This window comes from Lissotriton helveticus, chromosome 8 (assembly GCF_964261635.1).
Source record: "Lissotriton helveticus chromosome 8, aLisHel1.1, whole genome shotgun sequence".
NCBI classification, from domain to species: Eukaryota; Metazoa; Chordata; class Amphibia; order Caudata; family Salamandridae; genus Lissotriton; species Lissotriton helveticus.
In genome coordinates, this window is record NC_136069.1 from 276,949,344 (window position 1) to 276,976,787 (window position 27,444).

Consider the following 27,444-nt stretch of genomic DNA (forward strand, 5'->3'; position numbering starts at 1 on the left):
GTGTGTGTGTGTGTTTGGGGGTTGTGTGCGGTTGTGTGTGTGTAGGGTTGTGTGTGTGTGGGGGGGTGTATGTGGGGTTGTGTGTGGGGGGTTGCATGCGGTTGTGTGTGTGGGGGTGTGTGGGGGTGTGTGTGTATGTGTGGGTGGGTGTAGGGGGTGTGGGGGGTGCGGGGGGTGTGGGGGGTGCGGGGTGTGTGGTGCGGGGTGTGTGTTGGGGGTTTGTGTGGGGTTGTGTGTGTGTGGGGGGGGTTGTGTTTGTGGGGTTGTGTGTGTGGGGGGGGTGTGTGGGGTTGTGTGTGTGTGTGGTTGCATGGGGTTGTGTGTGTGTGGGTATGTGTGGAGTTGTGTGTGTGTGTGTGTGTGTGGGGGGGGGTGTGTGTGGGGGGGGGGGTCTGGTGTGTGTGGGATTGTGCGTGTGTGTGGGGGTGGTTGTGTGTGGGGGGGTGTGTGTGGTGTGTGTCTGGGGTGTGGGGCCCGACCCCCCTTAGGTGGTTTGGGCTTGCTCGTGTTACCGTGTCCCTGAACATTTTTTCACAAAAAGGTGTGTCACCAACATGAAAAGTTTGGAAAGCTGTGCTCTATATGTAATGTCACATACTGCTTTTCCCCCCAAAAATCAAACATATGTTAAGTCTTGTACTGTTTTTGTCTTCTGTGCGGATATGTGCTGTAAGGCCCTGAATAAAGTTCTTAGCAAGAATCTGCAGAGTAACTTACCGTTTTGTTTTTCTTTGCATCTGAGTAGAACAACTTGCCGCCACAGCAGCGCTTAAATTATTCACCTTGAGCTAGCAGTTCTCTGGGAGAGCAGCACAACAGTAGCTTAATGGAGTCTCTCAAGGTCATTAATTTAGATTAGTGGCTTAATTAGAGTATGGTGGTATAGGTTGCTAGGCATCTCCGGGTCTTGTGGACACATCGTTAGGTACGCTTAACACGTGATGCATATAAAAACACACTGCATTATTTACGCTACTGCATCAAATGTTCCGTAATAAAATCAGTACAAAAAGAGTCTGTTTCGTTCATTTATTTCTATTTCAATTCTCCAATTTTACTCCATGCTCTTCGGCGTACATTTAAAATCCATTGGCACTAAAAACCAGCATACACTCGGGTATACATGAAACAAGGGAGTCCGCTATCGGCGACGCCGTCACGAGTGTAAAATGAAATTATTACCACTCACAGCAACAGACTTTAGGAATGAACAGAAGTGTGCCGCTAACACTGTGCACTGAGTACAGGAGGCAATACACGCATAAGTGTTGTCAAATAAAAGTACTGATCTACAACCAAAATTTGGTAGGCTACAATGTACCTAAAATATATAAACAATTTTTTAAAAATGTCCCCCCTTCCTAGTCTACACTGTATTTTCACTATAAAACATTTTTTATTTTAAAAAGCCATTGCATTCAATTTAGAACTTTGCAGGTTGATATTGATGTTAAGCACAGTAAAAAGACTCGTTCCTGATGGGATTTAATCAAAGGTATCTTCAATAAAAGTATCAGCAACATCGCAAGTGAAACAACTTTGACCATTGTTCGCTCACCTTTCACGTCCTCGAGCGATTGCTTAACAGGCTGAGCATACTTGTTGCCATTTCTTTTACAGTTTCAAACACTTTTTTAAGGTAAAGCTCCTGATTAACAAAAACAATTGAGGACCCTTCAGCGAATAGCTACTCCGCAGACTAGTCAGCACATCTATTTTTTATTGCATCACTGGGAGAATTTGTTGGCTGAATGTAAAAAAAGGTCATGAACCCGAATGGCTTTGTCATATTTGGAAATCAGCAAGAATGTTCAGAAAACGAAGCCATACATTACACAATAGAAATTAAATAACATTTATAGTACACAGTCCTGTGAATATGTGTATTCCGGTCACCTATGTGTGTGCGCGTCAAGAGGCAGCTAACAGAGTCACAGGCACGTGGCACCGTAGGAACAGTAAAGTCAGCATGCGCACACTTCCTCCACGTGTGCAGCTGGAACCCTTCTCCAGTGTCTCTGCGCGCTCCATGGCGGCCACTGTAGGGAAAGAGGCACTCTTAATCAGGACCCTTTAGTGAAATCATAAGGTTTCCACCACTGGGCGAACTGCAGCACCTTCTTCCTCTGATCGTCGAAGTTTTCTCTCACCGCCTTCCTCCACACTCTTGGCTCGAGGTCCAGCATGCCGCCAATGATTTCCTTTAAAAAGAGCAGAATATAGGATGTTTGCAGAACAAGAATGCGAGGAATACATGGCTTTCATTGAATAAAGAGCTGGAAACCCTTTTGTGCAAGTATTTTTTAACAAATTGGATGGACAGGCAAAAGCAAGCAGTTTGCATGCAATGCAACTTTCATTGAACACTCAAACTTGAAAATAACAGGCTGGGCACCTAGGAAAGAGAATGCTAAATCTTGAATTCCATCCCTGTTAATTAGCAATACAACACAAGACGTGCATTTCCTGTCTATAGAAGTATAAGAATTAAGTGTACAGTTTAAGCATTCCCTGTTGTAGTGGGAGAAGTTGCAGGAAATGATATCCAGAAACTTGAAGTGAGGCTTCCAATAAGTAAGTATGAAAGGTTTTTATTCCAAATTCTGTACAAAATACACGGAGTCCACAGCTGCGTGACATCAAGCGCACGGCAGAAGGTAAAACTGACCTAAATGACATGTGCTACACAAGATATAAACATTACACATTTTCAAATGCAAACATGCATCTGCGCGAAGGCAAGAAGCATCTGCGCAAAAGCAAGAAGCATCTGCGCGCACACGCATGTTTGAAAAACAATAATAGAACATGGAGAGAAAGGCCGCTCTGGCGCCCCGGAATGTAGAGGCGCAAGAGCGGTGACACAAAGGAAAGCAGAAAGAATATCGCTCTCGCTCCGGCAGGCCGCAGAGGGATGATGCCATAAGGGAAGGCACGGTACAACACCTGTCCATCAGTGAATGAAAGTATAGTATAAGCAATAGCGATGTATTAAAGTATATGAACCATGCATACAGCATACCTACTCTGCCTATTACAGAGTACACACTTAAAGGTACAGTGCATGCTCTGAAAAGAAAGCACGGTGGAGCACCATACAACTTTCACACGTGCTTTATTCTTTAACAAGGATTTCCACTAGATGATATTCCTGCCTTTTTCATCAAAGGTGGCAAACTGTTTAAGGCTATGCGGAGATATAAATGTCAGGCCTTTACTTGGGTTTCTGGGACAGGTAAGAGGTTCTTGGGTATTAACTTTTAGAGGTTATGCTGTTTACCTCTGATGACCCAGCGTGTTAATAATGTTGCACTACAGAGTGAATACACAAGAGACTCCCCTTATGCACTTGGCTCTCTCAGGACAGGTATGGTCAGTAGTCAAAGCTTACTCCATAAGGTAACTCAATACCGCATAATACTTCACGATTGCAATATCCACTTAGGACTTTAATTTATAACAAGCATTTGCAATGCAATAGGTCTCGCATTATGAAAGTTTGAGCTATTGGGCTTATAAATGACAATTGTTTTAATTTATGTGTTGGTTTTTAAAATAGCTAAATTAATAGCTTTGTCATTTACAATGCCAATAGTTATAACTTTCGCAAATGTGACACCTATAGCATTTGTAATGCAACATGTTTTGTATTTACGTGACTTAGATGTATTGATATTACAAATAACAATGGCTTTTAATTTTTTTTAAATAATTAATACTTTAATAAAAGTGATTGTAATTTATAATGGCAATAGCTTAAACTTTTGTAAATCCCTTTTGTGAAGATTATGTTGAGTGTATTTTATTGTGATGAAAATCCAAGAACAGAAGTGAAACGTTAAATTTTTTTTGTGACATTTGTAATAAACTTTGAAACATTGAGAGAACATATTTGAACCAGTTGTTGTTGAATGGTTGCACAGATTGATGCTGTGATGGCGTGGGGTGATGTGGTGGCGCTGAGTGATGCTGTGGTGGTGCTGAGTGATGCTGGGGTTGCGCTGAGTGATGCTGTGATGGTGCTGAGTGATGATGTGGTGGTGCTGAGTGATGCTGTGGTGGTGCTGAGTGATGCTGTGGTGGTGCTGAGTGGTGCTGTGGTAGTGCTGAGTGGTGCTGTGGTAGTGCTGAGTGGTGCTGTGGTAGTGCTGAGTGATGCTGTGGTGGTGCTGATTGATGCTGTGGTGCTGCAGAGTGATGCTGTGGTGGTGCTGAGTGATGCTGTGGTGGAGCTGAGTGATAATGTGGCGGTGCTGAGTGATAATGTGGCGGTGCTGAGTGATAATGTGGTGGTGCTGAGTGATAATGTGGTGGTGCTGTGGTGCTGCTGAGTGGTGCTGCTGAGTGATGCTGTGGTGGTGCTGGGTGATGCTGTGGTGGTGCTGTGGTGGTGCTGAGTGGTGCTGTGGTGGCGCTGAGTGATGCTGTGGTGGCGCTGAGTGATGCTGTGGTGGCGCTGAGTGGTGCTGTGGTGGCGCTGAGTGGTGCTGTGGTGGTGCTGTGGTGGTGCTGTGGTGGTGCTGTGGTGGTGCTGTGGTGGTGCTGAGTGATGCTGCTGTGATGGTGCTGAGTGATGCTGTGGTGGTGCTGAGTGATAATGTGGTGGTGCTGATTGATAATGTGGTGGTGCTGAGTGATGCTGGGGTAGCGCTGACTGATGATGTGGTGATGCTGAGTGGTGCTGGAGTGGCGCTGAGTGATGCTGTGGTGGTGCTGTGGTGGTGCTGAGTGGTGCTGTGGTGGTGCTGAGTGATGCTGTGGTGGCGCTGAGTGATGCTGTGGTGGCGCTGAGTGATGCTGGGGTGGCACTGAGTGATGCTGGGGTGGCGCTGAGTGATGCTGAGTGGTGCTGGGGTGGTGCTGAGTGATGTTGTGGTGGTGCTGAGTGATGCTGTGGTTGTGCTGAGTGATGCTGTGGTGGTGCTGAGTGACGCTGTGGTGGTGCTGAGTGGTGAAGGGCCCAGTTGACATTACCTGAACTCAGAATTGTAACTGCAAAACACATGCAGGTCAGGAGCAGCAGTTTAACTCGTTGACCAATCTTAGTATTAAAATTAGCAACACATTGTCAGATTGTTGCATTTATCCTTTGGAGGAGGTAATTTGTATCAGCAAAGGGCTTCAGGGGAAAAGATTACAAGATATGTCCAGAATCACAGGACATTCAGGCGAAGCCGGGATACGAACCCAGCTCCGTGTCCAAAATGATCCATTCAGTAGTTTGGAAATCCCGCCATGCCTTTCTTATAAGCCCCCTTTCCCCTTGTACTATTTACATTTACTAACTTTTTAATTGTGTGGATTTTTCTTTTCTTCATTGCGGCTCAGGTTGGAAGTGTTTAGAAACAGGATAAATAACACACAGCACTACAAATTGCGACCACTTGAATGTACAGTGGAAGCTGGAAGGAGTGGCCCGGATGACTTTCTCCTCTGCTTATATGTATTAATTCTAATTTCGGCCCTCATAAAAGCTCATTTGTACAATGGATTTCGAAGAAGACACACCCGTTTTTTAGCCTTTAGTGTGCCCGGTCGCAGCACGTAAAATGCTTTTTTTACATTCTGGGCAATATGTTTAATTGAATGATTTCTGCACTCTGCATCATATCAAAGCACACATGAACGCAGGCCTCTTCCTGCAGCTCAAATGAGGCGGCGCGGCCTCTTCACACCACCCAAAATATTGTTCCATAGCCCCATCCCCGCCGCCATTGTAAATGTGCTCTGCGGTGGAACGGGCTCGAAAGCTTTAACGTGATTTACTGACCTAAGAGCCCTTTGTCGATATGTGTATCTTGTAGGTCACGGGTTCGGCCCTGCAGATGAATAAATGACGCGCTTTTAAGTGGCACTACCAACAACAAAAATATTATACCAAACGTAATGAGATAAACAGAATCATAGGATGGAAATATCATTTATTTTAAATGAAGATTGAGAAAAGATGAAAATAGCATTACATTTAAACAAAGACGTGGAAACCCCTTCATTTTAAATTCAGGTAAAGTCCGTGCCAGCAGCGACGGAAGCAGAATCCTATGAATGGAACACTTGTGACATCACCGGCTCTCCAATGTGATGTCACGAAGTCCAGGCTACCTGCAGAGGGGAGTCCTTCGCCGCAGCAGAGACTAAAGGAGAGGCCACTGTGGGGGAAGAAAGTCGGGTAGGATTAGATCTTCAGGTTCAGATCAGGATATTTTTGAGACCAAATAGTTGGATTATCTCAAGAAATTTGACTGACCCCGTGACTTGCCCGAACCCCCTTTTAAACTGAAACACATGGCATCGACCATCGAGTGGTGATGTATGATGACACAATGAAAAGTCTCCATTGTGACGCGTCCTCGGTATAACAAGCTCTTGGCATTGCTGTGGGGAGGAGGGTAGGGAGGAGAAATGCGAGACACGGCCTGGCGGCCGTGAAAAGTGTGAAGCAGGGGGCGGGGGAGCGGATCCCTTTCAAGTGAAGCTCTCGGAGGCAGGCGGCTCGGGTAGCAAATGGTAAGCGCGTCCACGAGCACATGCACTCGACGTAATCCGCCTGGTGGTTTAGGAGCTTGTTTTGCCCTCAATACTCTCGTCCTATTATCGCTTGCGCGATTAATTGGACAAGACCTAAAAATTACTGTAGTGGTGATGTATTTCTGTTTAGTATGTTTTGTTAATGCTTGATTTATGGCGCAACTTAGAATGTAATTCTTATCACAGAATGTTGTCCTTTGAATGTATGGAGTCTTCTTCAGTCTTGTGTTCGATGGGCTTCAGCAGTTGCCTGTTGGACTCAGGACTGAAGAGGCACTCCTCCTGTGGGTGAAACACTTCGGAATATATCTTCTTAATTCAACTTTATTGGTCTCCTGGATTGTATGCCTTCTTACCTCTACAATAACTTTAAGAAAAAATAAATAAAATAGTACAGTTAAACAATCTGATGCATACAGTCACCAGAAGGTCCCAGCATCGTTCTGACCCATGTTAAAACCCTAATGTCTTTATTGCTCCCTCACACGAGCTGCTAGAATTTAGCTGAACATTGAGCCCTAAGGCCAATGTTATCCTGAGGAGAATGCTTTGGGTTTCGTGGGAAGGGGTTGTGTCTCTTACTAAACATGGTAACAAAGGATGGAATACTACAGTGAAGGTGACACTTGGGTTTCACTTTGAAATAGCTGCCTGTAGTACCCAAAGATACATTGAATAAATGTCACCTCTAAAAAAAAGTCCAGGTTCACGGATTAAATGAAGAGGACATCTGATAACATGCCCTGCACCAAAAACCCATCACCCAAAGCTTAGCTTTTGAAAGCCTAAGCTGCTCGCCATGTACACATAAGTAGCATGGTAGGCCAGTCACCAATGACCTGGTTAAAGGGACTCAATCCAGTTATGGAATTTAGTCCAATTAGAGACCAAACTGGAGTCTATCACTTTAAAATGGTGCAGATGGCAAAATAGGGGACTAGTTCTCACTAACACCTTTGGGTGCCTCTTAGAGTAGGGTCTTGTATATAAGTGGCTACCACTTGTGGTCAAGGAGCCCTCACCGAAGTCACTGAGCACATGAGTAACCATTGGCACCTGGGCTCTTTACAGTAAGCAGTGACAAGTTTAACCTGCTATATCTCCAAAACAGTACAGGCTAGAATAATGGTTCATAAGCTTCCATATTCAGGACAGCCTCACTCACCCATGGAGTGGGGGAATGCCACACTGATGGACTGAAGAAGTTCTGTTTGTGTTACTATGAGTGCGAAGAATTATCTATAAGAATCTTGTGTGCTCACTGTGTGGTGACAAAGATAAGAAAAGGAGTTCCATGGATCAGAGAGTTGCAACAATGAAGGCTCACCCTTCCACGTATGTGAAATCAATGGAGCAGCTGAATGACTCCCTTGCTTCTCATGGGCTGTGGCGACCTTGCAGGACCTGGGAAGTATTATTCCTTTAACTGACCTCATGATGGTCCTTCAAGTCAGCTGGACGTTGGGCTCTCTTTCCTTGCATCAGGTCACTCATCCTGGCAGGCACAGTTGGGTTTCTTGTGCAGTAAGTTAGCTCTTCGTTCTTTACTCAGTTAGACAGCATAGACATTCCAGAGGCTTCTCAGAGTTGGGGCCCATCTGAATGAAGAATGTCAAAATTGCAGTGGTTGCAATTTTAGCCCCACAGTCTTTAACTGCCCATCCCTCACCCTGTACCATGTACAAACCTCCTTCATGTTCGGTCGATGAACATGAGCCAAGTACTGGCTGAGGGGGCTAATATCTCTTCTCCGATGGCCAAATAGAGAAAGCAAGGCCCAGAAATAAAGATTTTAAAAGTCAAGGATCATCCAATCCTAGACCAGCATCTCATACATTCTGGCCAAATGAGGTCATTTCCACTCCAGTGTAAACACGGAGTTCTTGTTTGGGCTGGCTCAGGTACTATGTGTATTTGTCTTATGTCCGGAGTCATTGATATGGAGTATTGCCACAACACAGCAAACAGGGAAGAGGTGGGGCTCCCTTCAGCAGGGGAAACATTGGTTAATGCAAATGGGAAATCGCTGGGTACCGCCCCAATACACAAGATATTCCAGTTTCAGAAAAGGGGGAGAAGAATGTGCATGTCCAAGCTGATTGTCCATGGGCTGGACTTTTCAAAATGAGCCCAAAATAGGTCAACATGTTGTGTAGGACACAAATAAAATACAGGCCCATACACTACAGACAGCCTTCATATGTCTTCCAGACATGATCAAGGCATAAGACTGTCAGACCTTTTCTATATTAAGACCTTTCTATGATTTATGTTAGGTATCAAAGGTTTTTTACAGCAAGTATTTGGCCTAAAAGTAAGAAGAATATGTATGTTTCATGTATGTTTGGTTATGAGTAAATAACAGGGATTTGAGCATTGAGTATATGTTAAAGTAATGTTTATCTGTATATGGTTCAAATTGTGTAACACATGCATTTGTATTGTTTTTGTATTGCAGATATTTTATGTGTATGTGGGAACAAAACATTTTTTCCTGAAGAAGGTGTTGGCTATTTAATAATTTGCCCACCGAAACACGTCGATGCATTTATAGGAGGAAATTACGCTAAGTTTGGGGAAGCAACAACTCTGACCGCAATGTTTTATGTATCGGAGCTGAGTACTGCTTTTGACTATTGTAATTTCCTTGCTTTAATAGGAATTACTTTTCCTTAATGGTGTTTCCCATCTCTGTGTTTTTAACCTTGTATATTTCATATATCTGTATATTTTTATCTGATTTAGATTGTATTGAGGATAGGAATGCATTGTGTTTTTAATATGTACTTGAATAAACTGTATATTTTTTAATGAGTTTATCTTTACAAATCCTCTTTGTTCATCCCTGTATGCTGTATAGTTGTTGTGATTAATGCTAGCACACTTGGTGTTCAAATCTGCCTGAAGGGGAATTTTTACCTGACATTTGTCTTTTCAATGGGAGAGCCAGTAGGCAGGCTCCCACATGGGTACAAGTAAAAAGGCATGTGTCCCCGACTTTAAACATGCAGCATCACTACCAGTTATAGCTTAGCCTGGGATGAGAGGTCAGGAGCCATTATCACACAGAAGGGGTTCAGTATGGGTGCCCCCCTAGAATTAGAATACAACTGTGATGTCGATCTAATGTACATTAAAGGCGAACATCCAATAGGCTCACGATACACTGGAGCACACTGGGAGAAAACACACAGGGCTGCCCAGCATTTAAAAATATAGCGTGGCACAGCAGTGACAAAGCCATGCTTAGAACTTCAGCCCCATCTGTGATGCAGATATGCAAATGCTAACTTTAGTCAGTATGAACACTGCCATGCCATTACCCTTTCATTTTGAGACTCTCATTCTGACTTGATTACCTTTGTTACGGTGTACTTATCCGATTGACACGTTTGTGTTGCTTTTACTGTATTCCTTACAGAAATCCACCAACAGAAAAAGCCATTAAATAGGTTTGAAACTGCATTTAAACCAACAGCAAAGCGACTGATTAATGACATCAGTCAATAATGCACGTATTGAATGCACTAGGTCTGGTAAAGACGAACATTTGAGAGGGTTGCCTTGTTCCTCTCTTATTTGCATTTGTTGGACTGGTTAAGGCAATACTTAGATGTCCATGAGCATAACATTGTGTCATTTTGCTTCTGACCTTACATTTTAAAGTAATGGGAACAATTTTAAAACAAACAATTGATTACTTGTATCTACATATTTTCTACAATAAAGTTTAAAAAAAACTCAACGTTATTTCCTTTGTGTATCTTTTTGATGTATGACTAAGGACTCTAGAAATATGTTGAAAAGCTAGTGCGCCAAGGGTGCAGTTATTACTTAGAATGCTCTGGGTACCTCTTGTGCTGCTTGTTTGACCATCTCCTCAAGTTATTTCAAGCTCGCCAAGACGGTCACGAAATATTCAAAGAAAAACACAATCCCCGGAGCTCAGCTGGCAGCAATCAATCCTCAAAAATGTTCTAATCATGTATAGGAACGATGTGCTTTTAAGGTGTCTGCTATTTTTCAATATTTTATTAGTGCTCTGGTCATCTGGATATGTATATCCACCGGGAACCTCACTGTTTCATCTTCTCTGCCAGTGCGTTTTCCATAGTAATTGCCCTGCTTACGGGTGTGTGTTCATTTTCTTTTTCTGCCACTTAGCTGGAGATCACACTCACGGTCTTCAGTTTTGTATCTTTACAGTTTTCACTGGGCGTAAAACCGAGTGGGGGACTGGAAGAGCAAGCAACTTCCATCCCCTCTAATATCGTTTTTTCTCTGAGCCACCGCGCAATTTTCTTGTCCAAACCTGAATATTTTTTTTTTGTTCTGACGTTAGCAAAGACCTTCTAGTCTCATGAAAAATTATATACATAATATCCTTAACATAGAGGGGCTTTCAGGCAGTCCTCTTCATCCACTGGTCTGTTCAACTGTGAATCACACACTGGTTCTGTCCACCATAGGATACAACATGGAGCCCACTTGAGCCTTGGCAGCTTTGTCTATAAGTAATGGCATTCTTCCCAACCACAGAGAAATCAGACCCTTTCAATAGCAGGAACCTGTGGGCTTCTTTTCAAAAGATGTTTTCAAACGTATTTTTACATTTTCAAGGACCAGGCAGCTCCCTAGGCACTTCTAATAGGACCTAGCCGCCGCTCGCAGTTGAAAGTGTCTTACACCCATTCTAAAATGGCTGCCTGGGCGCGTGCATACAAGCGAATACAAGAGGTTCTTTGACCTTTTTTATTTACAAAAATATTAACAAAAGTGACCGAGTGTCAATGTTTGGTAGTTTGGAGTAATCCCGGTAAACGTGTTAACATGCTCCTAAATTAGGCAGGTAAAGAACCAATTTGGATGATATGCCATCTGCAACCGCAATCATAACAATTAAAGATGAACCTCATTAAACAACTGCTGTCTAAGATCGAATATATCTTTTCTCTAAAAATGCCTTTGTCTTTTATCTTCGTTTTCCAGAGTTTATCAATGATACTGAATGTGTGCAGGAAGAGTTATTTCATTAAAATAGAGTAAAAAAGAATAGTTCCAATGGTCAGACTTTCTCGCTCATAATTTTGGAAATCTACTGGGTTTCTCTAGACTTAAAAATATTCAGAAAGTGCTTTATCGAAGCACTAGTAGCACGAAGTCGCAAATTGTTAAATTAGTCAGCGCCCATATTTGAAGTGTGGTTAGCGGTCTTCTCGTTCTCAAAAGCATACCTTTGTTCTCAGTTCTGGAACTTGTAACAAATGTAAGGAAACTGTGGCACAGCACTGTATCTGTGTCTATCCTAAAACCCTAAATGCACCCACCTCACGTGCGCCACGTCTTTTGGTCTTAAACAAGACTTTAGGCAATAGAGGTTTTATTTACTGCTATAACATGTGGTCGCCATTCAAAATACACGAGTTGTCTTCTAGATGACCTTAACGTGTTTTTTTGAGGGGGAATGTAACCAATAAGGTTGATGCTCTGGTTAAACGGGCATGGGACCTTTCAAGGGTCTCATTAAGTGGTCCATTTTAATTCCATTTGAGCTGATCAGTAATTACGATTTGTGAGGCCACCACGGATCTAATTTGTCTCTCCCAGAGATTTTGACAGCTTAAATCTCTGTGCGAATATGAGGAATTACTGGGGATAATCAGACTCAAAATTAACAATTCACCAGGAGTCACGTAGTGGGTTATTATTTTGGGAATGGGGACCCTTACTGGCGTAATAAACATACTCTGTGTAGCTCTCAACACAAGTCTTGGTGAAACTTTGCTAAACCCCTGGTAGCTATGGCAGTAGTTGCAGAATATTCCCCAGAGAAAAGGTTATTAAAGTAGCACAAACAATTTTAAATAAAAAAAAAACACAATAAAAATCCTCAACCTAATCTAAGAAAAAATAGAAGAAACTGATAACCAAAAAAAGTTGTCAAAATATTTTAAATCAGATAAAGGGTACTGGACAAATTATTTTTTAAAGTTTAAGGTAAAAAGCACCTAGAAAAAGTAGAAAAACAATGCAAAGTCTCAGTTTAAGGTTGACCCAGATCTAGATTCTGTTTCAAGCCAACCACAATTAAGTGGAGGTCAGATACTCAAGTGAGGTCGTCCTACTCACAGTTTTTACATTGGGACTTAGCCTTCTTTCTAGGGGTCAAAGGATTCCATCAGTGCAAGGTCCACAAACATGTTAGTGGTCCCCCGAAGTCTGATGCGTCATCTTTGAGATCCCAATGAAGCAGTTGGTTTTGGCACCACAAGCTCCCATTAGAACAATGGTGAGTTTCACAGATGACAAGGTCACTTAGCCCCTGGGATAGATTTGATGCCTCAGGCCGGTCCAAGTTTTTACCTTTATACTTGGGCACTTCTTTAGTTTTCGAAATCCTCGAGCAGGGTAAGGCCGGAAGATGTAGCCAGGCAGGACTCCATAGGCAGGATACCCTTTGGAGTGCGGTGCTGCTGAACCAGCCTTCAGAGCAGTGAAAAGCTCCAAGTGAGATGGACCCAGTTTTCTGCCCACCCAAGGTGTAAACTCACTGGGAAAGCCTCAGAACTTTGTCCTGGTTTTCTAGAGACATAAAAAAATAAAAGAAGTCCCACATTTCTCAAACTGCTGGGAAAGATCATTTTAGTCACTCTTTCACTTCCCCTGGTCCTCATGGCAGGCTTTTAGGCACCATGTGTCTCTTAAGTGAGGGCGTCTGTAGGTTCTAGTCCTCAGCGGTCAGCTGGGCCATCCTGGAGTCAGGAGTTCTTCTGCTGTTTATTTCCCTGGAGAAGTCAAACAGGAGGCCAGCCACTTGACCCTTTTAGAGCAGTTCCAATTCATGAGAGCCAGCAGCAGTCATGAGTCCTTGGGCCTGGTTTTCCAGCGTTACCTTCTTTTTCAGGTGTAAACTTTCCAGGTCCTGGAATACTCTGAGGTAGTAGCAGTGAAATGATAGTTTTACCTTGTGCACTGACCTTTGATTGGAGACTTTTCCCTACCTAATCCTTTCCACTCTCGAGTCCTATGAACATCTCCTTTTGCAGGGCTTCCTTTAAGCTTTACCCTAAAAGAAATTACCAAAACCCAATCTCGAAAATGGCTAAACCCTTCTTTAATCAGAAGAGCCTACAGCTCCCCCTAAACCATGCCACTATTTAGATGAGGACTTCTACCTCAGTCAGGGCCTAGAACTGTTTTCTCCCTTTTGGGACTAGAGTCAGAGAGTCTTTAAAGGTCATGGGAATAAATGAGAGCAGACCCTGCCAGCCACATTTAGCATCTCCAAGTCAAAAGAGTTATAGTCAAGGCTGAATTTTGATCTGGCAACTGTTTCTGCACCTTCCCATATGGTTAATCCCTCTTACGTGATAAGTTAGTTGTTGACAACACACCTGCTTTCCTCTGCCCAAAAGCCGGGTTACTGCCATTTGGACAGCAGGGTTGTAACCTCCAGCCAGGAGTGTGTATTGGCCTCCAAAGGTGATACGAGTTGCAGAACTGGTTCTACACCATTTTTAGCTCAAGCAACAACAAGCCCATTTTAATAAAGTTACTTTTCTATTACAGTTATCAAACATCGGTTTTCACCGTTAAATTAGATATTTAAACCTGAGTGGGAAATAACATTTGTGCTAGCTCCTGACAGACAAAGATGGAAATTAAGGGTTTGAATTTTAACCAGGCTTGTGCATGAAGTGTCTGGCTAAGTCCACGCAGTGACAACAGCTTTTAGACGAGCTTACAAGGAACTTTTTTAGGACAACTTATTAAAATATATATTAAAAAAATTGTTTTCTTACAAGGCAAAGAATCATTTTTTTCCCATGCATCACTTCACTGCTTTTAAACTGCAGCCCAGCCAAAGCACAGTGGTGGGTCTAGCAGCCATAAATTATGGGCATATAAGTGACTTGTGTAAATACACACTGGAGACCATACATGAAATTTTAACATAAATGTCATGAGTGTCTTTTCTGTGCTAGCTGCTATGGCCCTAAAGGAAAGGTGAATAAGCAATTAGGTAAATCAATGCCTAATACATGCTTTAGGGGGAAAGCACATGTGCTACGCTACTGTGCAAAAGTGGTATAGGGCACATAGTCCAAAATCGAGCAAAACTAGAATTGAAAGAATTGTGGAGGGGAACCATCAAACAGTATATAATTTCCCATACCCAGTAATTTCTCATTTCTAACTCTCAAGGTTCCCACTTGTAATTCCCCAGTAACTCCATCTTCCGAGTTATAAGTAGACTCAGTATTAATAGCCCGGGTGTAGTTATCAGCCACAAATCCAGTAAGCTTGTAATGAGACCCATTTGCAAAAGGGAAAAGGATAGAGGAGACCACTCAGAGGTGTAGGCGACTATCTATGGAGAGTACAAAGAAAGCCTACATTACAGGAGAATTACCTTCATGTCTGAAGATAGGAGAGTATGAGTATGATACAAATTTCCTGGAAGCATATACTGTCAAATCACAAAGAACATTTGATATCCAAGTTGTGAAGAGTTACTTCAACAGAGGAAACATAGTATCTGGAAAAGGTAGTTTAATAATTAACAGTTAACTTTGAAATCAGAGATGATAACGGGACTTTAGGAGAGGTGTGTTCTTCAGTACCTTGTTAGGAAGCTTATGAAAAACTCACAAAGGCTGTGCACATGAAAAGAGCTTAAGTTCTGGGACACGAAAAGCTGAATGAATGGTAACTATAATTGTTAGTTTCCTGTTCATTAGCAGAAGGTGACTAAAAGTTGTAGACTCAAAAGGAAAGTTTGTCGGCATGGACATAATTGCAATTCTTTTCAGTGTTACGAAAAAGCATCACAAAGGTAAACATGTTTACAAACCTAAGACTGTCATTGCCAATAGGCGAAGTAAAAATCCTATAAATGAATAACCGTCAGCAACAAAGGAGGGCAAAAAAAAATACCACCCACTTCTAACAAGAAAATGAGAAAATGGATACATCTAATTTACTCAATAGAAACACAAGTTGACTGCCTATATAGGAACCAATAACAATAATAAGGTAATTTCTGTTGCATGAAACCCTTGGTTGGGATACATATATGGATTTCTGATGGACTAAAGCTAATTTTCTGAAAAGAGACTTCTAAGATCATCGGATTTGGTAATAGTGAGATCACACATCACAAAAGGCTATCGGGTTTGGACAAGAAACCATCTGTAGGAGTGAGGGATGTCAATACAATTATTGCTGTGCTAAAAACAATCAGGGTAACTATCAAAAGAACCGGCATTGAAGAAATGTCACGAAATATTACATTGCATTCTGTCCTTACAAAACTTGAGCCCAGAAAAAAGGAGAGATAGAAAAGGCATAGTAGAGATGAATAACAGATAGAATCCAGAGACAAGCAGGCCTCAGGACACCTCCTGTTTTGTGGTTCTATTAAGAGGAAAAGAAAGCAATACATGTGTCCACATCAGGCGGGAGGAAACAATCTGTTCTGGATCACTACAAGCAAAAAAGCGAACGCGGAAAATGAAAACCATCTTGTTAGCCTGCTTTCATCATGATCCCTGCTCTGGCTTAATTATGAGATGAATGGGTGCCGACTCAAAATCTTTCCCTGACTCCAACCCACCCTCTACTGTCATCTCCACATCAGGTGGCAAAATTCAGGACCTGATTTAAATGTGGGCATAGGGAAGTGGTGGAGAGAAAATAGGTGAATAAGTAAATTTGAGATAAGTTTAGTGTCAGTAGAAATATCTCTCACAAACCCTTTTTTATCTTTATGATAGAGATGAAGGGAGCAGGGCAGAGTAGCCTCGTAGTCTGTCATTATATGTCTAAAAAAGAACACTGCCTTTACGGGACCAGGCACCACCAGTATCCCATCATGCATAGCAGGTGGCAGTTCCTTCAGTTCTTTGGAGGCTACAATTCCTCTGTCTTTTCCGCCGGGGATGAGGGAGGGTCACTTATGACTATCATGGAAATTCCCCAGCGAGAGAAAAGAAGTTACAGGTAAAAAAACATTCCTTCTCTCGCAGGGGATTTCCATGTATAGTCATAAGCGATGAATCAAGTAGCAAGCCCATCCCCAAGAACACGGCGAAACAGACAGAGGAGAATGTCAATGACTTAAGAAAAAAGATTTCTGAGTGAAGCTTGCCCTACTTGAGCATCTGCTCTAGCGTCAGAATCTAGGCAGTTATGATTAGTAAATGTGTGTACTGACTTCCAGGTAGCTGCTTTACAGATCTCTGGAATTGGGATATTACGCAAAAGAGGCGTAGTGGCTGCTTTTCCGCTAGTAGAATGGGCCTTGGGTTTGGCAGAAAGGCTTGTGTTAGCTTTCTGGTAACATAACAGAATGCAAGAGACTATCCATCTTGAAATTAATTGTTTAGAAGTGGCTAGTCCTGTTCGGACTGGACCATAGTTAACAAATAGCTGTTGTGACTTACGAATGCTCATAGTTTTATCTAGTTATAACTTAAGAACTCCCTTTACATCCAAGGAATGAAGGGTTCTTTCCGCTGGAGTAGAGGGATTCTGGAAGAATGTTGGAAGAGATATTGTTTGATTGACATGGAAGTCTGATACCACTTTGGGAATGAACTTAGGGTGAATTCTCATCACTACTTTATTTGAGTGGAAGACAGTGTACGGTTCCTGAGAACAAAGGGCCTGGATTTCACTAACTCTGAGGGCTGACATGATAGCCACAATGAAATCTGTTTTCCAAGACAAATGTTGGATAGATGCCTTGTGTATGGGCTCAAAAGGATCTTGCATAAGATGTGAACGTGGTATATTCAGCTCCCATGTAGGGGAAGGGCGTCTAATGGGAGGAAAAACCTTTTTTAAGCCCTCTAAGAAATCCTTAATTACTGAGATTCTAAAAAAGGAGGTTTGTGAGGGACATTTTCTATAAGCAGTTAAGGCTGCCAGGTGCACCTTTATCGAGGAAATTTGTAAGCCAGATTTTGCTAAGTGGAGTAAGTATGGAAGATTAACATCTTCCTGGCAAGAGGTGGGATCCTTAATTTTCTAAGAACACCATATGCAGAATCTCTTCCACTTAAACACATATGCAGATCGCGTGGAAGGTCGCTTAGCCTCTTTGAGAACATCCATGCAGTCCTGTGGTATATTCAGGTGTCCAAATTGTACCAGCTCAGGAGCCATGCTGCCAAATTCAAATAGGAGAGATTGGGGTGTACTATCTGGCATCCGGATTTCGTCAGTAGATTTGGTTTGCATGGCAGCCGCAGATGTGGATGGATGGACCGGTGAAGAAGGTCCGTGAACCACCTATGGCGTGGCCATTCCGTAGCTATAAGGATCATCTTCGCTGACGATTGAGTCAATTTAATGAGAACTACCGGAATACGGGGGGGGGGGATATCACAGGAATGGCGTAGAGAAATCTGCCTGACCAATCAATTCATAGGGCATTTCCCAGAGTACCTGCCTGGTAGAACCGCGATGCGAAGCTTTGGCATTTGCTGTTTTCTGAGGTGGCGAACAAGTCGACGCTGGGGGTACCCCATCAGAAAAATACATCTTGTACGACATCGTCGTGCAAGACCCACTTGTGGTTTTCCTGCAGGAGTCTGCTGAGAGAGTCCGCTTGAGCATTTTGGACACCTGTGATTGTCAGGTCCCTGACAAGAAGCCATTTCCAGATTGTCTGAGACTCGTGGGATAAGAGCCTGGACCTTGTCCCCTCCGGACTGTTGAGGTAATTCATCATTGTGGTGTTGTCCGTTTGAACAAGCAGGGAGAGGCTGTTGAATGAAGGGCAGAAAGCTTTCAACGCCAGATGGACTTCCCGAAGTTCCAAGAGGTTGATGTGGTACAAGGCTTTTTTCTCTGACCATTTCCCTTGGATCTGGAGATGGCCCTAATGCGCTCCCCAACCTAGCAATGATGTGTCCGTGATGAAGGTCTGAGAGGGGATTTCCTGAAAGAATGGAGTGCCCTGGAGGAGATTGGATGGAGAGCACCACTGTTTGAGAAACAACTTCACATGGAGGGATAGCTGTATCCTATCCTCCCAGTTCCCCGTCAGTTGGTCCCATTGATCCTCGAGACATTCCTGCAAAGGTCTTATGTGTAGACGAGCACTCGGTGTAATGAATATGCACTAAGTCATCGAGCTGAGGAGAGAGGCAACTGACTTGACTGTTGCATGGGAAGCTTTCATTAGCTTCTGACATTTCAGAAGGATCGATAAGCGTCTCTCCTCCGAAGGAAAACGTTTGCCTTTATTGTGTCAATCGAGGCACCTAGATAATGCAAGGTCTGTACTGGGGTAGAAAGACCCGGTCTCTGTAAGAGGTCGCGAGTCCAGTTGTAAAGACGTTGCGCTTTTGAGGCGAGGAGGCCTTGATGAGCCAATCGTCCAGATATGGATAGACGAATACCTTGTGTCTCCGGAGATGGGCAGCGTCTATTGCCATGCACTTGGAGAATGTTCTGGGTGCTGATTTTAGACCAAATGGGAGGACCCAGTACTGGTAATGGTCCTGTCCCACCATGAACCTTAAGAATTTTCTATACTTTCTGGCAATTGCCATGTCAAAGTACGCATCTTGAAGGTTGATTAAGCAAAGCCAATCCACTTGATGTAGTTCAGGATAAATTTGGTGTAGAGCAAGCATCCTGAACTTTCCTCGCCAAATCCCGTTTTTGGCTGTCTTGAGGTCCAGAATGGGCCTGAAGTCATTTTTGTCTTTCTTCTGGACAAGAAAGTATCGGGAATAAATGCCTTGTCCTCTTTGTTGGTGAGGGACTGGTTCCACCACCAACATCTGTAAAAGGATGTTGACCTCCGCTCGTAAGACAGGAATCTGGAAGTTGGTTGATTTCGGAGGGATGGAAGGTGGAGGACTGATGAACCAAAGGCAATATCCATTGCGCACAATTTTCAGCACACAGGAGTCTTTTATTACATTTTGGCACTCTGTCGGAAAATGACTTCCGCTTCCCCCAACTGGAGTGGGGAACAGAACAAGGGGAAGTAACGCTTCAGGGCTTTGGCCCAGCAGGCTGTTTACACCCTTGAGGGTGTTGCTGAGAACATCGTCCTCTTGGCTGTTGTCACGGATGTGACTGACAAGGTCGTTGTTGATGTGCCCTTCCCTGTTGGCCACCCTGGTACGATGAGGAAGAGTGACCTCTCTGAGACAAGAAGCATCGTTGATAAGGCCGGAAAGATTTTAAATGATCTCTAGGTCTTTCTTAGGCCAACCGCCTTCAGGGTCTCCATCTCAGACTTCATTTGCGTCATTTCCTCATCAGCATGGGCACCAAAGAGAATGGTACCAGCAAAGAGTAGGTTTAAATTCCTTTGCAGCGCCTCTGGTTTGAGAGAAGTGAGACGCAGCCACGATTGCCGCCAGAGACCTATCCAATGGCAACATTCATGAGCAGCTAGTAATGAAAAGTCCGCTGCTGCACTAATCACCTGGTTTGAAACCATTAGGCCTTCATTAAAGATTTCCATAAATTCTTCCTTCTTGTCCCTGTGCAGATGGTCAAGAAATTGATTCAAGGACTCCCAAAGGGATCCATCAAACCGGCCTAGTAAGGCAGTAGAGCTAGCTGCCTTCATGGACGTTGCAGCCGTTCCGCATATCATGCGACCCACAGAGTCCATTTTATGGCTTTCTTTGCCCGAGGGACTGGGGCTGAAGGGGTAGTGAAATGTTATTTTCTAGCCGCTACCAGACAGAGTCAGGTGCCGGATCAGAGTGAAGGAATGCTGAATCTTGCTCTGGAGTGCGACGTGAAGTCTAGAAGGCACTGTCTTGACCGATGCTGGGGTGAGGAAGAGCTCCATGGCCGGTTCAAGGAGGGCTGGCACCAGAGGTAACATGGGTCTAGCAATAGATTTTTGCTGTAGGGTTTCAAACATGACAAATGTAGTCGGAGTTGAAGCTGATAAGGGGATATTTAGTTTTGTAGCACCCCTTATTAGAACTTCCTGAAAGGTAGAGACATCGTTCACCAGTGAGATCCGTGGAGTTGGCGAGTTTGTTAGTGGGGGAGAGTATTGACCTGTAGAAGTTGATGATCGTGTAGGATGACGACAAAGAGATCTTTGGGACAAAGTGGAAGTATGCCGAGAGGCGTGACGATGGTGATGATGCCTAGAATGATGGTGTGATCTTGACCTTGCTCTCCGTGGTGTTACTGGAGATGGATTTGGTGGTGTTACTGGAGATGGATTTGGTGGAGTTGGAGGAGGCGGCGGAGTAGGAGGAGGAGGAGATTGAGGAGGCTGCGGTGAAGGATACAAACGCAGCGCTGGTGGATGCTGCCACGATGGAGAGTAAGTCCTGGAATAGTCCGAGTCATGTGACAAATAGAAGACCTCCTCTTTTTCCTGATCTCCTCAAGCCTGGGAGATGAAGATCAAGATTTCGACGTCGAATGCCTCAACGTCGATCAGGAGTGATGGTGTCTCGACGTTTGAGAGGTCCTAGAAGTCAAGCTTCGAGCTTGCCTCGACAGCGATCTTCGGTGGCTTGACGTCAACCGACGTCCATGTCTCAATGCCGATCTCCTTGCTTGTCTCGACGGCGATCTGCAATGAGAACACCTCAACGTTGATCGTTGCTGCCGGCGTCTAGAAGAAGACCTGCTTGGAGTTTTCGACGTCGTTCGACGGCAAGCAAAACGGCACCATACGTCTTCTCGACGTTGAAGCCCTCAATGTCGACCGGGACCGATGTCGTTTTTGAGCCCCTTTCTTCCTGGTACACTCTGTGGGGGCTGTTGACAGAGATTTGGTAGAGGTTCTACCCTCTCCAAGGCCTGATGTCCCACCTTCAGACTGCAGTCTTGTCCGCTCTTCTGTCCCATGGAGACAAATCTTCTCCCGGTCTCTCAGAGCACGTTTGGTGAAGTTCCTACAGTGTTGACAAGTTTTAGGAACATGGTTGTCTTGAAGACAAATGATACAGACCTCATGAGGGTCTGTCTTGGTCTTTCTCCCACAAGCCGGGTACTTGTCAAATGGGATGGCATTGTTTGATAAAATGCTCCTAATTTCTGTGAGAAAATAACAGAAAAAGGCAGGGAGAGGCAAAAAAAGTTGATTGCAAACCCTAAAAGTTGAAATTCAATGTAGCATATTGAAGAAAAAGACCACTAGTGGTCGAGCTCAATGCTCCAGGATCCTGTGAGCAGGAGCCGTTAAAAAGAACTGAAGTAACTGCCACCTGTTATGCATGATGGGATACTGGTGGTGCCTGGTCCCTTAACCGCTACCGCGTTTTCCCGCTGTGCGCTGGAATTTCAAAAATGCGCGGTTTGTGTCAAAGCCAGCTCGTCATCCGCGTAGCGCAGGTAACGCACATGACGAGCTGGCTTTGTCACCCGCATCGAAGGGGTTAAAGGCAGTGTGTTCTTTTTTAGACATATAATGACAGCCTATGAGGCAACTCTGCCCTGCTCCCTTCTTCTCTATCATAAAGATAAAAAAGGGTTTGTGAGAGATATTTCTACTGACTGACACTAAAAGTATCTCAACCATACTTATTCTGGCCCCTTTTTCTCTTCAGGATGAAGAACCTGGCCAGTGTAGCCTAGGTAAATAAGCTGCATAATCAGTCTCTTTTTCTTAAGTGTCTTTGCAGGCCTTCCAGAAGTAAGGCGAAAATAAAATCTACACATAAGAATATATATATATATATATATACACACAATTCCTTAAATTAAGGTGATGAACCAATGTCTTAACAAAATAACGATTTATTTGTCAGCTGACAGACACGTTTCGCCTGACCTACAGGCTTGCTCACCACCTATATGACTATACATGGAAATCCCCTGTGAGAGAAGTATATTTATTAGAACATCTTCGCAACCCTTAAAATGTAGAATCTAGATTGAGCCTGGTTACCTGATTATGGGAGGTCACTGCACCAACACAAAATAAAACTCCACTGGATAGCAACTAATAACGGATACCTTGTTCTTTGGGGCAAGTTCACAAAGATTCCATAGCACACCCCTATATCCTCAGGTTGTTTCACCTCTTGAGATCCACCAGTTCTAAGCTGCTAAGAGCCTCCACTTAGTATCCACCTAGTATCCTTCTCAGTGAGTAATGATTGCATATGCCAATGGAAGTAATAGGCGTCCTGCAAAAATAGAAAACTTCCCCTGACACCTTGGGTCCAGAAACACCATCTTCTTCAAGAGCCTCTAGCAGAAGTATCAGGATAAAACATAGGCTTTTGTCATAACATGGGCACAGGATATCTGTTTTGCAATGGATGCATTAAAACGATGCAAATTAAGTTATTCCTAAATCAAATACATAGAATGCATCTAGCTATTCTTAAAACTGGAATCATCTGAATGAACAGAAATTGGTTAATGTAGAACGTATAACAAGCACAGGAAGTTATATGTAGATCTTTGAAGACAGTTACCTTTTCCATCGCATTTGTTCAAGTGAATTGGTTCATACATCTGATGACTTACAGATAATGACAAACAAGTGTGCAGAATATTTGAAACCTAATGCTCACACTTCTGAATTTCAAACAGGAGTAAATGAAACACAGACAGGTTTGGGGTACACACATGTTTTTCATATATGTATGCTCAGAGCTGATAAAGACACGAAGTGATCATCACACAATTAAAGCATATAATGCATAGATTTTCCGTGGTTCTGCGTTCTATCAGCTGAATGATTAGCATCATTTAAAGGTCGCAACCCTGACTGAACAAATGTTAGTACCTTTCCAAAATAATGAGGGAACTTGTGCTGATCTTCAATAACGTGTGCAAAGCCGCCTTGAAGACCAAAGTCCACACAAAAGTATGGCAAGCCTTTAGGAACCTACAAAAGGAGAAAAAGAAAATATTAAATTTCAGTAAATATCAAACTCTTTTCTCGTTAGCTATTCCCCATCCAGGCTTTGTACCCTTTTCCCTTTTAGACTTACAATTCTTCCCTTACTATTCATTTTAACTTAGTTCTATTAAAAGGCGTGTCTCCTTACATACCTGTAAAGAAGTCTCCGCATTGTGCTGTGAGCAGTAATGTCTGATCTCTTCAGTTTGTGTGCACTGCTTCCTTTTATTCTAATTCTGACAGCTTTTAATCAATGATCTGATCATGTTGATTCACTAAAGTGCCTTTGCCAAAAAGGAGGAATGCATCCTGAAAACCAGCTTGTGTGGGTAAACAGGGTGTAAGGCGGGTGAACACAGAGAACTTGTAGCTCACTCACCATCGATGCCAAAACTAGGGGCACCAAAAAGCCTCCCTTCAAAGTAAGCTACCTGAGAGGACTGCTGTCCATTGATTCGAGCGGAGAACACTTGAAAAAAGTCAAAACTAAATTCAGGTCCCCCTAGGGCATAAAAAAGGAGGAGGAGGAAACAGATGCTGCAATCTCTTGAGAAAACACATCACAACTGGTGATTTAAACAACACAGGCTGGTCCGGCAAAAGCAAGAAAGCCGAAATAGCCAACAGATACCCTTTAATCGTGCCCAAAGCAAGGCTTTGCTGGGTTAGGGACAACTTGTTTGGTAGCATGCCAGTCCACAAACTGGCCCCATCTGCAGGCGCCCACAGATTTGGTGGAGGGATGCCTGGCTGCCAAAATAACATCCACCACCTTGGCAGGAAGTTCAAAAGCGCTTAATTGCTGTAGCTCAATTTCAAGGCATGGAGGTGGTGAGTGCGCAGGTTCGGCTGCAAGACCCAGCCCTGATACTGTGACAGGAGATCCTCCCAATGGGCTGGCCTGATTGGAGGACAGATGCCTATGCCCAGGAGATTGGGAGACCATACTCTCCAGGCCAAATCCAGAGCCACTAGGATGAATTGGCCCTGGATGATCCTGATCATCTTCAGAACTCCGGGCAGAAGAGGTATCGTCAGAAAGGTGTGCAGGAGACTTGGGTCTCACGTTAAGCCGAATGCTTCTCTGGGGCGAGAGCCGCTTTGGGAACTCCATGGAGAAGAAGTGCTGGCATTGCGAGCTCTTGGCGGTGGCAAACTGACCGAGCTAAGGTTCTCCCAAGTCGCAGAAGGATAAGTTACTTACCTGTAATCCTAGTTCTCTTCCAGGGGTATACTCATCAAAGTCATAAGCACTAAATAGTCCCGCCCACGTGCGGGATCCCGGAGCAATAGCCAATAAGATGCATATATCTACATATATACACATATAAATACCCATATATATATATATATATATATATATATATAAATAATATACATATACATATGCAGCCTGAAACACGCCATATTAGGCTCTAAAACTGCCATTATTGCATGTAAAACATTTACATTTGACCAAATAAAGACATATAAATCACCATATATGATATATGTAAAGAAAAAAACTGCCCTGAGTTTTTTTGAAACACACAACCTTAATTTTAAAAGGTAAAAACAGGCAGGATCATAGTGGCAGGTTTAGCCTAGACAAGCTTTATAGGAAACCATTGGAAAATTGGCGCCGTGCCTTTAAGACCTCCAGGAACCCCCAGGCTCCCATCATGCACCACAGGTGACAATTAGGTCCGTTCTTTTGGACGGCGTATAACAGTGTAATCACAGCATGGGTAACAGGTACATATATAGGTCTGGTATTCGTCCGGGGAGGAGGGAGGGTTGCTTATGACTTTGATGAGTATACCCCTTGAAGAGAACTAGGATTACAGGTAAGTAACGTATTCTTCTCTTCCAGGGGATACTCATCAATAGTCATAAGCACTGAATAGATTAGCAAGCCCATCCCCATACCCTGCGGGTGAATACCAGCCTACCGAAACATTTTACCAACAAACATTACCATAAAAAATTTATCAGGGATGCTTGACCAAACTAAGCATTCACCTGAGTATCAGAATCAAGGCAGTAATGGCGTGCGACTGTATGAACCGAACGCCATGTGGCTGCCTTACACATTTCATGAATTGGTACATTCCTAAGCATTGCTATTGTAGCAGCTTTGCCTCTTGTCGAATGTGCTCTTGGCTTGCCAGGGAGCTGCTTTCGTGCCAACTGATAAGATAACAAAATGCATGACACTATCCATCTAGAAATGGACCTTTTAGAGGCAGGGAAACCTGTATTCAACGGACCATAATTTACAAACAATTGGTCAGACTTTCGTACACTCTTTGTTTTATCAAGGTACAGTGGCGGCTGGTGAAATTTGAAAGTGGTTGGCCGTAAAATGATTGTCATACTTTTTTGTAAACATCTATGCGGCCCTCAGCCAATCCCCATAAAATGCATTTTGGCCCATTTACGATGGTTCCCGAGTGCTCATTGTTTTGACTGTGCATTAACATTAACGAATCTCCCTTTCCTGCCCATGGTTATTCTTTAATTAATCAGGAGCGTTGACACTCGTGTACCTCCACCTTCTAATATTTAAATAAAAATGCCCTACATTTCAATACTTTCCCTGACGGCTGACGTAGTGCTGCTTTTTGTCCCAAAAACCTATCTAGTTCCCGGTGTTGACAATTATTGCAACCTCCTTTCCACAAACCGAACAGGTCACACTGACTGAATACGCAAAGCCTAGCACATGTAGAAGAATGTTATTTTTTTTTTACAGTATAACATAACACGAACACGACCCAAAAGTATTGGAGCGCTTCACATGAGCACAAGTTTTATTACACAAGGTCAGATTTATTCACCTTTAATGCACTTGGACTTAAAGTAATTTTCCCGGAAAAGAAAGCATTTGAATCTCTTTTGCTCAATAAGGGCCTTTCAGCCAGGTCCAAAAGAGGAATGGCCTCAAACTCCACACACAGGAATCGAGTGTATATGCTATATGCCAATATAACTGTGTATTTTACATTAAAGATGAAGGGAAACATCTGTAAAACTGAATACTCACATATATAAATCAAAAGAATCTGAACGCTACATTTTGATAGACACTGCTCCTTTTTCTAATAATCAGCCAGATGACAGTTAATTAAAACTGTACCCAGATCGTTTTTCGAAGTTGACTTGCTGTGGTAATGAAGTGACACAGGGGGTTAAACTCACACATAAAAAGTCAAATACGAACGCTTTCCTGACAGAGCCCCAGAGCCCCAGAGCCCCTTTTTCAGCCCCCCGTTTTAACGCCTCTGTTACAGCCCAATAAACGTTTGTATCTTAGTCTGGTGAGTGGGCAGAGACAAGGGCAGTGTGCGGCGAGTTGCGGACACCTGTGGGAGGGAGGTGTGGTCTCGTGAATGCCCAGACGTAATGGGATAACAAACAAGCATTGGCCTTGGCTTCAGAGTGCTCACACGCAGGTGCATATATTTTATTTGCCAGTGATGCACCAAATAGTCAATGGCTGTTATTGCGAGTGAAGTCAACTCTATGCATATTTTAAAGAAGTGTTAATATTATGCTATTCACAATGATTCTTGTCATGCCAGACTTAAAAGTAGCAGTGCTCTCTGCAAACCGAGAGGAACCTACAAATCTGGTATCGCGCAGAGGAACATTGCCGTAGGTTGCATGGCCCCTGGGAAGAGGCCTGCCACCCTTGGACCCGCGTTACGCTCATGTGCAGAAAGGGATAGGCTCCTAGGGGTGAACATGCACACAGACACGGCCGGCCGCATGACAGGGGGGTACGCGCGGGGAGGGGGTGGTTAATTTAATGAATACAAGAACTTACCAGGCTTCTCCTCCGGTCCGTGTCGCATCACGTCTCCTCTGCAACGCGGTGGAAGTGACTTCTCCCATCTCCCCGCTCTTTTCTTTTTCCAATTAGCAGACCGGATGTGATGGGGGGCCGGACAGCTGAACCTTCTTTACTCTGTCCTGGCATTTGAAAAGGCATGGGGCGACTTTGCGCAAAACGCATCACCGCCCGAGCAGGAGCCTATCTTCAAACTCCTGCACCACACTGGGCATGCGCAGCA

The 27,444-nt window shown here is 43.6% G+C and overlaps 1 protein-coding gene across 1 annotated transcript in view; it reads right to left on the reverse strand.

Moving 5' to 3' along the window:
* Positions 1 to 1,015: 1,015 nt before the first annotated feature.
* Positions 1,016 to 27,444, reverse strand: part of CWF19L2 (CWF19 like cell cycle control factor 2) — a 1,282,529-nt gene continuing 1,256,100 nt past the window's right edge. The window contains exons 17-18 of the mRNA XM_078657031.1: positions 23,273 to 23,374; positions 1,016 to 2,201 (exon numbers count right to left, since the gene is read on the reverse strand). Of these exons, the coding sequence (XP_078513157.1) occupies positions 2,064 to 2,201; positions 23,273 to 23,374 (240 nt within the window). The 3' untranslated portion in view covers positions 1,016 to 2,063. The remainder of the gene's footprint in view (positions 2,202 to 23,272; positions 23,375 to 27,444) is intronic.